Source organism: Notolepis coatsorum, assembly GCF_963971535.1.
Source record: "Notolepis coatsorum genome assembly, chromosome: 1".
In the NCBI taxonomy this organism is placed as follows: domain Eukaryota; kingdom Metazoa; phylum Chordata; class Actinopteri; order Aulopiformes; family Paralepididae; genus Notolepis; species Notolepis coatsorum.
In genome coordinates, this window is record NC_140165.1 from 92,920,859 (window position 1) to 92,934,162 (window position 13,304).

Genomic DNA, 13,304 nt, shown 5'->3' on the forward strand with positions numbered 1-13,304 from the left:
AGAAACTGGACTGAAAAGGAAGTCCTACTTTAGTAGCGCAGTATATATACGCACTATGAACAAATAGTACCGTTAGTGGTGCGGTAGCCAGATTCCTACGCGGAACTAGGACTTGTTCGTACATGTTGAGCGGTACGTTTGAACTGGGTCTGGGGGGTATGGCAGCCTGGCACCAAGGTCTCGACCAATAGTAGAATGGAGACTATTATGGGATGTTCAGTAGGCTAGAATGGATATTCAATGCATATTGTACAAGGAATATACAAGGGATATCAGGGAATATTAGAGAATATACAAATACAATTAAATATATATATATAAATAAATATATATATTCGGTTTAATCTGGCCCTTCACAACAATACTTATATCATGTACTGGATGGCCAGAAGTTAAAGTACAAGAGGTAGTGGTATTAAATACCATATCTAACAATACAGTCAGGGAATTGTACCCCTCAGTTACAGATCCAGTACTGTTCTTTTTTGGAACCAGTTCATCCGCCTCGGCAGTGGCACCTCCATCTTCCATTGTCGTTTCGGAATAAATAAAATAAATAACTCGCTAAACTCTTCTTTCCTCATTCCCCGTCTCCTCCAAACAACATGTGCACTGAGCCGCTGACTTGGCACCGCCTCTCTGTCTCTGTGTGTGTGTGTGTGTGTGTGACGTAGAGTGGGCGGGCCGCGGGTGTGTGAGAGAGAGGAAAGCAGGAGTCTGCACTCTGCAGCGCTTCTCGAGGAAAGCACTGCGAGTGTCTCTCGGCCGCGGGCGGCACCATATAAACTAATACTCGATGTTCGCGATATAGTACAGTACTACATCTCGAGTAGAACAATCCGCGATACATCGAGTATACTCGATATATCGCCCACCCCTATCTCTACCTCTATCTCTTTACATCTCTATCTATTTATTTCTTTCCATATCTTATCTCTACCTCTATATCTCTACATCTATATCTCTTTACATCTCTATCTCTACATCTCTATCTCTTTACATCTATATCTCTACATCTCTATCTCTCTACATCTATATCTCTTTACATCTCTATCTCTTTACATCTTTATCTATTTATATCTATTTCTTTACTTCTATATATACTGTACATCTATATCTCTCTAACTATCTCTTTACATCTCTATCTCTCCCTCTATCTCTACATATCTATCTCTCTCCATCGCTATCTCTTTACATCTCTATCTCCACATCTATCTCTTTACTTCTCTATCTCTTATATCTTTTTCCACCAAAAGTTTGAACTGTATGTGCATCAGAAAAGGAGTTAAACCAAGTACATAGTTGACGCCCTTGGTTAGACAGGTTTGGGGTTAGTATGTACAGTAAATCTATATTATAGCTGATGCGCTAGGTTAGGGTTAAAACCATAGTTCTAGGTTAGTTAGGGTTAAGACCATAGTTCTAGGTTAGTTAGGGTTAAGACCATAGTTCTAGGTTAGTTAGGATTAAGACCATAGTTCAGAATTGTCACTGGTATTTTAATTTTTATAAGGCTGTCAAAGTTAACTCGTTTTGTTCCACAAATCTCTTGTTGTCTGTAACTAGGCAACAAAGAGAGCTGCTAGTGGTCGAGCGCAAGATACGTGACCGAACTTGCACCAATATGACCACGTATCCGTTTGCGAGGAAAAATCTAGTCCCGACTTTAAAATTATGATTGCACAAAACTGGCAGGATTGTAAATGGAGAACTTTTTATTCCTAAATCTACAACAATAGATCTTTAGCCCAGAGTGAAAATTGTGTAGTCCGCCGAGGTGGGAATGAGAATTGTTTTCTAGCCACTTCTCAGCTTTCACCGTATGGCCTATATTATTTCATGCACACTTTATTCATTGTTTTAAATTATTATTATTATTATTTTTTATCTACTTTTTCTCCCCATTTTTCTATTTTTCTCCCATCCCCAATTTCGCATTGTCCAATTCTACCCTCCCCTGTCTCGAACGTTGTTAGGCCATACCTCCAACAAGCCGGCTGCAATGTGGACGAAGCCTTGCATCACGTGTCCCCTCCGGTACTCGAGGAGGCATCCGTCGCATCTTTTCACCTGCATAGCGCGATCTCTCAGCGGCGAGGGTCTGCGTGGGAGGGACACGCCGCCCTTGTCGCTTCCTGATTCTACTGCGCAGGCGCACCAACCGACCTGTAGGAGTCGCTGTCCACAACGTCCGATCCCCACCCACCAGCTTCCCACCCCCTAATACTGCCAATTGTATTAGTATGAACAACCAGCCAAGCTGGTAGCAACGCCGAGAGCTGGGCTCGAAAATTATTATTTTCTTTTAAGTTATTTTGTGCATCACTCTGTTTTGAATTTGATGCAAATTTGCAATGCATGAGGGTCATCCTTTTGTGTTAAATGGCTGCATAAAGCAAGCATTTGTTGACTCATGTTGATAAGAGTATTAAAACTTGAAAAAGATCAGTTTAAGGTAGATTTAGAACAGATGCAAAATATGCAATTAATTTGCGATTAATCACGATTAACTATGGACAATCATGCGATTAATCAGATTAAATATTTTAATAGATTGACAGCCTTAATTTTTATACAATAATACAATATTGAACACTAGGACATGGATTACAATTACAATGATGATGGCATGGTAATAATCGCAAGCTCTGATCACTCCTCTAGTTGTGTACAATGTTTGGACTGTCCACACTCTATGCATGCAGAACTATGAATGCTCCTACCCCTGTTGACAAAAATCCTGTCTTGTATATGGGTATGATCAGCTTTGTTTTTTTTCCACTCTTCATGTGATATGGTTATATGTTACAGTCCTTCCTCTCCCTCAATTCTAGGTCATCACTCGTCTTATGAATAGTCGCTCTATGGCTAACCATACAGTTGCTATGGTTACCGGTCTGCCTACAAACGGGTGCAACGTGGAGGACCTTGTCACCCTGGCCGATCCCTGGGGCTACATCCCGGGACGCTTCAATTTCTTCATCCTGCCCTTTCAGAGGAGGGTAAGACACACACAGTAGGGCTGTCCTCCACTAAAGACTTTGATGTCCACTAGGGCTGAGCCCAAACGTTTGAATGTTCGAACCTTTGTTCATTACGTTGGCATTCGAATTCTAAATCAACATTCGAATTTTTTTTTTTTTATTAAAAGAAATAGTTTTATTTTTTATAAAAAAAAATCTATTCATTCTGTTTAAACCAATGGGGTTTTTCTTCACAGTTGCAGATACAGAGTAGGCTACACTAATATTATAGTATTAAAAGAAACTGATGGGTTATATTCATTAGAAAGTGGATTTAATTGATTTAGTTGGGCTGGGGCTTCTCCCTGGGCTGGGTCTGGGGCTGGAAAGTTGATTTAATAAAAGAAAAAATACACATTTAATCAGATTAATCACTCTATTCAAATTGAGGATTTAGTTTGAGTATATAAAAAAAATATATAATATAAATACATTTACATTTTATTTAATTTTATTAAAAACGAAGGTTCGAATGTCCGTTCGCAAAACCCTGACGAAGTTCGAATCCCAAAAACAGGCTTCGGGGACAGCCATAATGTCCACTAGCAGTCATTGGACTTTGTCCTCCACTAAAGACTTTGATGTCCACTAGCAGTCATTGGACTTTGTCCACTAAGCAATTTGTTGCTCTAATCAACAAATCATCACCGTTACTTTAACAATGGTCTGTAATGGCAAACTGATATATCAGTCGAACCCTATTTTCTTCCTCTCCTGAGGTACAATGAATACAGTCAGTTTTCTCTCCTGAGGTACAAATGAATACACTGTTTTCTCTTCCTCTCCTGAGGTACAATGAATACAGTCTGTTTTCTCTGGCTAGCCTGGTTATTTCATGCCGGCCTGTCTCAATGGCTAGCTGGTGGACACTGACATGACCATCAATCAGGTGACAGCACTGATCTCTCCCTCTTTCCCCCCATCTCCTCCAGGCCTTTGTGAGGTTCCCACAGTGGTACAACTGTTGTGATTTTGTGCTGGCCAACACAGACAAGCCTGTGACCCTGCAGGGCTGTAAGCTGACCTTCCATTTTGTCCTGGATCCTGTACTAACTGTCGGTAGCCATGATGAGGTAAGGACCGACACACACTAGTTAACAGTAGCCATGATGAGGTAAGGACCGACACACACTAGTTAACAGTAGCCATGATGAGGTAAGGACCGACACACTAGTTAACAGTAGCCATGATGAGGTAAGGACCGACACACACTAGTTAACAGTAGCCATGATGAGGTAAGGGCTGACACACTAGTTAACAGTAGCCATGATGAGGTAAGGACCGACACACACTAGTTAACAGCTTCCCAGCTCACCAGCACATACCTGGGCTGTAGAAAATGTCAATAGAACTGCATGCACACACACAGACGTCCGTGCACAGACACACACACAGACGCATACAGACACACACAGATGTCCGTGCACAGACACATAGACACATACAGACGTCCGTGCACAGACGCATACAGACATGCAGCTGTTTGCAACCATGTTCCATGTTGTGCGTCAACATTTCTGTGATATCTGCTCTGTTGCAGGGCAAGTGGTACATGGAGCTAATGCATCTCAGCAACACTGTAAGTCACTCCATCTTCAATCTCATTCTACTAATTAACCTCTTAAGCCCGGAGCCCTATTTTCTGAAAATCTGCCTAAAATACATACCTAAGTAAATGGAAGATTGCTCCACTTCTACAAGGTCTATTTGCATGTTCTTGGTATCTAGGGACATCTATGGACCGCAGTGAATGTATTCCCAGTGTCAGAAATATTGTGTCTATTACTAGTGTTACAAAGGATCAGATTAAACCGAATATATATATTTATTGATTGATATATATTGCATAATATTTGTATATCGTTTGATATCCCTTGTATATTCCTTGTACATATACACGGAATATCCCTTTAGCCTAGACCAGACCATAATATTTCATTCTCCTATTGGACAGCGGTCCACAGGCGCCAGGGCCATGCCTCCGGAGTCAGGTTCAAAGCCACCGTCAAGACATGTCTGTACATGCCCGGCCTTGCCCAGGAATACGAGACAGAAATGAGGTTGGCACTAGATTGTTCGCCGTGCATATAAATATGGCGCAGGTGAATACAGAAGTAGAGTTACCCAATAAGTTGAAGCCTCACCCACGATACTCCGTGCGGTGAAGTATGGCCTGTTTGGCCCCAAATAAGAGCATTGAGACCGCGTGCGAATTAATAACTGAATTGTCAGAGTTTGGCGCTATACCGTTGAGTGCGACATATTTCTATTAAGTCAGTAATAGTCTATTTGTGTATAGTGTATCGTGCGGCTAAAGTTCTACAGTGACCAGCATCACCAACGCTTCCTCGTACCAGCTAGAGTGCTTATCCAGGCTGGGCTGCTTTCATGGCGCTTTCACCCGAGGAGACCTAGACGAGAACCGTGTGGACATGTACACTGGATTAATCTACCCGACGACTACATAGCCCTTTGCGGCTGGATTATATTTGTTTTGGTCCTGTGATTTATGGAGCGGAGAATCGCAGACGCCTACACGTGTGGGATTTACCCTGTGAGGAGCCACGTCGAGTCTGCGCCTCAGAGAGCCTGAGGCCGGCTAGCTTTCTTCACTGTGGAGCTACAGTCTACGGAGAACAGCTGTATTCGTCTGTGGATCAAGAGACTATTGCACCGTCTCCTGTACTTGGAGTCTCCTTAGTCATCGTTGACCAGACTCTCTACTACCGACAGATCCTCTACCCCTGCTGGCTTACAACCGGGGGGACCCTTCCAGTATCTCCCGCTATATATTACTAGTGTACCATAGATATAATTCCCTAAGATTCAGGTTGTATAATTACCTCCTGCGTAACCAGAGAATGGACATTCATTATTGATTTGCCTACGCACATTCCTTTGCCTTATAAGCGCATCCAAAGTAAAATAGAGAAGTATATTATGTACCTTTTGCTGCAATAAATACTTAATTACCACTTTGTGTGGAACCGATTCATTGTGGGAAGTGTTCATCATATTTATATATCATGTACTGTATGGCCAGTAATTAAAGTACATAAAGCGGTAGTGGTTTAATGATACCATACTTATCAATACAGTCAGGGAATTGTACCCCTCAGTTACAACTAGGCTTGCTTAAATTGTGATGAAACAAAGGAGAATATGAATTATGATTTTTCTTTGCATCTTTGACAGTGAATAACACCATGCTAAAAATGACCAGACATAAGAAACTGCCACTGAGCTCGTTCAGTACCTTCTTGATGTGAAAAATCGAAGGAAATGAATAAAGGGAAGATGATTAAACAGAAGGTTTTGTAGATACAGTACTGAATTCTGCCATCCGGACCCATGCAATTTGAAATATTATTATAGAATATAGAATAGCAGGCTTATCCTAAATACCGGGGAATGTGGTATAGAATGGCCATGATATCAGGATGTAGAATTGCATTACGACATTGGAAATCACCTGTTGATATTACTTTTAAAGAATGGATGGAACTAATGTTCCGGACAGCATCATATGAAAGGGTGACGTATAGAGTCGCAGGGAGAGAGGATATTTTCGCTGAGGTATGGGACAGTTTTCTACACCTGACTGAACGGTCTGGGGACAAATGATTAAGGTGGGATTACAATGTTATCAAGGATGAATATGAAAAAGGGGATCTGATCTGATGGTACTTGTGCTTTATAATGTATTGTGTATGTATGTACATGTATTTTATGACCGGATGGTGTATCTATGGAACGGTCACTGTCTCTATCACACTCACATGTGCGCAGGTATAGCCGCATACAAGTATCTAGGATACACATATTCATATGTGTACATAATAGGCTTACACACACTCATATACACAAGGATAAGTTATACACGTCAGGGGCACACATACATGCACATACTCACTTATAGGAAATAGGCATACACACACCTACATATACACATAGTTGAAGTATAGGCTTTCACTGACACATATGGGGGATACACATGTATATAGGAGACACACACATACGTAGCTGAGACGCACATATATATACACGTCTGAGATATACACTCACATAGGGGGCAGAGGCACACATGGATACGAGACACACACAAGAGATAGGAGTACAGTCACATACCAGGAAGATGCACACACACACATATGAGGCATGTACACATGCTTACGTGATACACGTACCCACATACATGTGTTGGAGACATGCGTGCATGCATGTTATCATGCACAACTGCATGTGTCTGGGGCGCTTTCTCTCACATGCAATATGGAGAAGGGTGGCATCCCGATAGAGGATGCAGCACATACCTGCTCGAAGGTAGTTCGGTCTACATGCAAAGTATATATATCAGGGATGTATACGCATAATGTATAGTATAGTATGTTTCTTTTTTCGTAAGTCTTTTTTTATTTTCCATGTCAGTTGTTAATGTATTTGTATGAGTCCTTTACATGTTTTGTATGTTCTTACAAAAAAGAAAAAGGCAAATCCTGGAAATTGCATATGATGATGTGGAAAGAGATGTTTTGAATATTGGAGAGATTTGTGCAAAAAATATCAATAAAAAAAAAAAAAATAGCAGGCTTATAAATTACCTTATTATAGCCAATTCGCACATTTATGGATTGTGCCAAATCTTATATTTCAAATGCCCGAGTTCAATTTGGATTTAGTATCACCAGGCGTGCATTAACACTTTCAGTGCCCAGCAGGGGGCGCACATTTAGTGCTTGAATGCCCACCATCCACTTCAATGTTAACGTTAATATCGCCTAATCTATGTTTTAAATTATGGCTATGTGTCTAATCTGCCCGTCGCTTATCAATGACTCATTTCCAGTCAACATTGTCGAAGCGGATTGTTTTTTTATCGGTTCATTTCCGTTTTATAGCATTTTGAAAAGCCCTCGTTTTCAAGGGGGAAAAAAAGAATCCCTGATAAACGCCCTGTACTGTAATATTTTAGAACAGTGTTTCTCAACTGGTGGGTCGCGGGGCCATTTTGAGTGGGTCGCGGATGTGTGTGTAAAAAAGTTTAAAAAAAAAGCTACATTTTTTTTTTTTTTTTTTTTTTTTTTTTTTAATATAATCTTTTTTTTTTGCACTACCTATCTTTGTGAAAGTGGCTTCTCAGCTCTGGTCCAGCTGAAGACAAAGCAGAGGAACAGATTGGACATTGAGCATGACCTCAGAGTTGCTTTGAGTCACCCCAGACTTTGAGACTCTTGTCAGGAGCAAACATCTGCAGTTATCCCATTAGTTCCCTGGGATGTTAAGCTAAGAAGTCTGCTAAGAAGCAAATATTATTTATTATTATTATTATTTTATTTCATTGTGTTTTTAGCCCTAGTTGCACTTTTGTTGCAACCCCAGTTATCCCATTAGTTCCCCCAAACTTAGGTCTGTTATGTTAAGCTAAGAAGTCTGCTAAGAAGCATAATTATTTATTATTATTATTATTATTATTATTATTATTATTATTATTATTATTATTATTATTATTATTATTATTATTATTATTTTATTTCATTGCGTTTTTAGCCCTAGTTGCACTTTTGTTGCAACCCCAGTTATCCCATTAGTTCCCCCAAACTTAGGTCTGTTATGTTAAGCTAAGAAATCTGCTAAGAAGCATATTATTTATTATTTTATTTCATTGGGTTTTTAGCCATAGTTTTTGTGTTTATTTCATGTTTTTAACAGTGCATGAAAGATTGCGTATTCCTGCAAAAAAGAAAATTGAAATAAATCATAGTGGTTAAAAAATTTGGGTCGCGACTTAATGACTAAGGAAAATGTTGGGTCCCGAGGCTAGACCAGTTGAGAACCACTGTTCTAGAACGTTGTCATTTTTCGGCCTACTTATGAATCGTTTTCAAATAAACGCTAGATCAGTGGTTCCCAAAGTCGGGGTCGCGACCCAAAGGTGGGCCGCGAGCAGCCACGGGAGGGCCGCGAGATGATTAAAAAAAATCGATTTATTTTTATTTCTTTTTTTCTTTTTTTTCTTTTTTTCCAGGCCACTGAACTTAGAAGCAGGCCAGGACAGTGTTTCTAGTTGTATTCTAAAATTCTATTCTATTGTATTCTAAAATGTGACTATATAGTTTTATATTAACTTAATAAATAAACAAAAACGAAAAATCTACTTATTTCAACGAACATTTCAAACTAAATAACAGATTATGCACATAAAACGCTGAAAACAACCGAAGCAACAATAGTATTTTAATGAGGCTATTATTATTATCATTATTATTTTGCAACAAGTTAGCCCTCTCATAAATAGCACATATAAATGAATAACTAACTTGAAGTAACTTAACACTTTCAGTGCCACTCACGAGATTTCTCGTTTTTTTTTATAGGTGGTTGCATGCCACTCACGAGATTTCTCGGAATTATTATTATTTATTTTTTTTGCGATCTGAAAAATTATTGCATCACCCGAGCCTACCCGAGTATAGCCGAGGGGCGCCGGCGATCACTGTGGAAAAAAGCGCCCCCTGTCGTCTCCCAGATGACATAAGTGATTTTGGAATGGACTCAATGAAAATGAATGGGGAAAAAAATCCGGTACTCCACATTTTCCAGTTCACTGATCCAGCCGGGGTTACTAGAGTTCATTCTGGAGCCTCAGATCCCCGCGGATCATGGAGTTCTACTGTATCGCGTTGGATCCATACACGTATCGATTTTTTCGAATGGTGATCAGGAATTGGAATATACCAGTTGGATACCATCTGATGTCAGGTAAGGACTCTATGTTATCAGTGGTAGGATAATCAGAGTAAGTTTGATGAAGTTAACTTATAAGCTGTTTTGTGAAATGTCTTCTTTCGGTTTCACTGTAAAAGTCCGTGAGGAAATCAACGGAGCGATTATCAGTGCGCGGCCGTAATGTGCGTGCGTGCACGTATAATATTGATCATCTAGCGTTTATTTGAAAACGATTCATAAAAAGGCCGACGAATATCAACGTTTTGGAATATTCCACTAAAAGACGATTTTCATAGAATGCTCCAGAATGAGCTGTTTTTTATATCAAAACAGGGGCTTTTCAAACTGCTCTGAAACGGCAACGACGCGATAAAAAAACAATCTGCCTTCACAGCACTGACTGGAAAATAGTCTTTGATAATGCGACACATAGCCATAATTTAAAACATAGATTAGGCGATATTAACGTTAACATTGGCGCCGATGGTGGCATTCAAGCGGTAAAATGGAAAACCAGGCGTGGCGCTGAAAGTGTTAATAGGATTGAAGTGATATTTGGCTTAAAAAATCGGTCACCTGGCAAAAAAAAAAAAAAAAAAAAAGCCTGACTATGTGCATTGGGCCGCGGCTCTCTGACGCCTTATTTTCTGGGTCCCGGCCTGAAAAGTTTGGGAACCCCTGCGCTAGATTATCGATAGTATATGTGTACGTATGCACGCTGGTGCCGCAAGCTGAAAATCGATTATCTTAGTTCCTGATCGATCGCACAGTCAAAACAGCCATATCACATATAGGGGAAAAGCTTATATCTCCGTGAAAACAGGTCTGATTATCCTAAGACTGGTCAAATAGATTCCTTACCTGAGATCAGATCGTATCCAAATGGATTATTCCGATTCCTGATCGCCATTCCAAAAATCGATCCTTTTATTTATCCAACGCGTATACTGTAAAACACATATTACACGCTGTGCTGAGGGTCCAGAATGAATCTGATCGGCTCCGGTTACATGCGTGAGAAGTAAAATGTGGATTCCGGAGTTTTTTTTTCTCATCCATTTTCATTGAGTCCAATCCAAAAGGGTGCATTACCATCTGGGAGACGATAGGGGGGCGCTTTTTTCACATCTGAGTGCCTGGTGGGGCAGGCTTACCAACGGTAGATTCGGTTGATGAAATATGAATTCAGATCGCTAATAAAAAAAATTAAACGAGAATTCTGATAACCTGAGATATCTCGTGATGGGCATTCAAAGTGTTAAGAACAGATAATGAAATCTACTGTATGTACAGTAGCTTTTTTATTTTTATCAGGGTGCAACCGTTTTGAAACTAATTTCAAATCTAATTGTTGCTACATGCTAAAATATATGTTAATAACATTAAGTGTTGTGGTTTATTATCCCGAATAATAAGAGATATAAAAAAAATTCATACAGAAGCAATGTGCTTGAAACACCATAGAGGCTTTTGGGAAGTGTCGTTTGGAAAAAATCCAACGCTCATCGAAAGCTATAGGTGTCCTCTACAAAATGGCAGCACTGCTGTTGTGAATAATTTATTTTTTATCAAAACAATTCTTAAAATCCCAACAACGATCTACAGTAATCTATTCCGTTTTTCAGTCGATATGACAAGATCTCTGCTAAACATTACTTATAGCATACCATCCTGCTGATGTCAGGTTCTACAGAACTGACTGCAGAAATGGAGGACCAAATGACATCTTTTTGACAACAATAGCAGGTTCCCCTGAAACCAATGCCATCAACCCTAATTGAATCGGATCTAAATCAAATGTGGAAATATGGAAATCGAATTGGGTAATCCGTGCAGATCCCCACCCCTACTGATACTGGGACCTGTACACAACACCAAAACGATGACAAAATGGCAATGGTGTAAACCATGTCAAAGGTTTTTCGAATTGCAATTTTGTAGGGGTAGAATTCACTGTACATTCTAATGAAATAGAAAGTGACTACCTTGGACTCACCACCAGTGGTTTTCTGTCTGGCTACTTAATAGCCTCTATAGAGTATATACTGCCCTACACTCATTGTAGTGTGACTTAAAAAAAGAACAGAAAAACAAACTACAAAACTATTACACTATCTAAGGGATGGAACTTTTTTGAAATGGGACTTCCTACCCAATACCAGGTTAAAATACTCTATCAATCAGTGTTACACATACCAAGTACTTACAAGTACTAGGGCAATGGTATTTTCTGATCATAAAAGTCTGTTCATCTGTCAGTTCCATTACAAGATAAATTGGGGACTTGGCATTTGATTAGTTTAATTCTTAAAAACGTGTATCTGTGAAAAGAAAGATATTGTTTTACACCACAAATATAAATAAAGTAATGGTCAAAAATGGTCAATATCAAACATAGCACTCATTTTGTTACTCTGTATACTTATAGTATTAATATTTAATATTTACCGTACAGTATATATATATCTATATCTGTCTGAATATACCTGCATATAATCATTCTATATACTTACTTATTAGGGCTGTCACTTTAACAAAAAATCGAATTCGATATTCGTTGCAGAATTGTAGACAAGTTCGAATTCGAATTTCAGTGTAAAAGAAAAACCTTGAGTCTAAGCTATTTTCAACGTTTTGGCAACTTTTTTTTACCATGGTCTGTTTGGTATACCGGTAATTATTTTCAGCACAGTCCCCTATATGACCTGACCGTTTGTTTTCATACTGTACATACATACTGTATACTGCATACTGTACAACACAAACTGTTTTAGAAGATGTGTTTTTCTACTATGAGGCTGAGCAAATGTAAACATGCTCCATGAAGCATTAGAAACAATGAAAATGCGCCTTCAGGTTGCCTATGTACAAACAATTATATGTATAAACAATTATTTTCTTACCTTGCCTCATAATCCTCCTCTGAAACGGCACAAAACAACTCAAAACGCACTCCAAAAGACTAGCGTGATCAAAAACGGCGAAGATAATAATACAAATAGAGTACAATTTACGCATGCGTAAAAACCTTATTTAGCATCGAATTGAAATTATCCTGTTTCAATTATTTCTTGGGCTATCAACACCAAATCAAAACTAGCTACTATGTAGTTTCAGGCCTGCTCTTTCGATGATCGTTCAGGAAATTCTCCGCCAGACCTCGTCAAACAAATGACGTCACTTAGTCACACCGGCATGCTGGTTGACTCCTGAGAGATATTAAAAGACTAAAAATAACCATGACCAGTAATTATTTGGAATATGTGTTTTACCGTTTTTACCGGTATCCTCCACAAAAGGTTATTGAAGTTATTATTATTATTATTTCTTTTTCAAATTCGAATTTCTCTGTTCATGTTCGAATCTTGTGTTTTTATGTACATTTTAAATTAAAGGAAAACGCCAACATTTTGGGAAATTAGCTTATTTGCCATCTTCCCTGGAGTTAGACAACAAGATACATACCTTTTTCATCTCTGTGAATGCATTAGGCTTAGGGAACACCCGCACCGTTAGCATAGCTTAGCGTCAGTCACTGGAAGTAGGTTCCTCCAG

General features: G+C 39.2%; 1 protein-coding gene across 1 annotated transcript in view; it reads left to right on the top strand.

Annotated features, from left to right (window-relative positions):
* Positions 1-13,304, top strand: part of LOC311245121 (uncharacterized protein) — a 226,948-nt gene that overhangs the window by 101,808 nt on the left and 111,836 nt on the right. Inside the window, exons 16-18 of the mRNA XM_084334913.1 lie at positions 2,835-3,002; positions 3,956-4,096; positions 4,564-4,602. Of these exons, the coding sequence (XP_084191039.1) occupies positions 2,835-3,002; positions 3,956-4,096; positions 4,564-4,602 (348 nt within the window). The remainder of the gene's footprint in view (positions 1-2,834; positions 3,003-3,955; positions 4,097-4,563; positions 4,603-13,304) is intronic.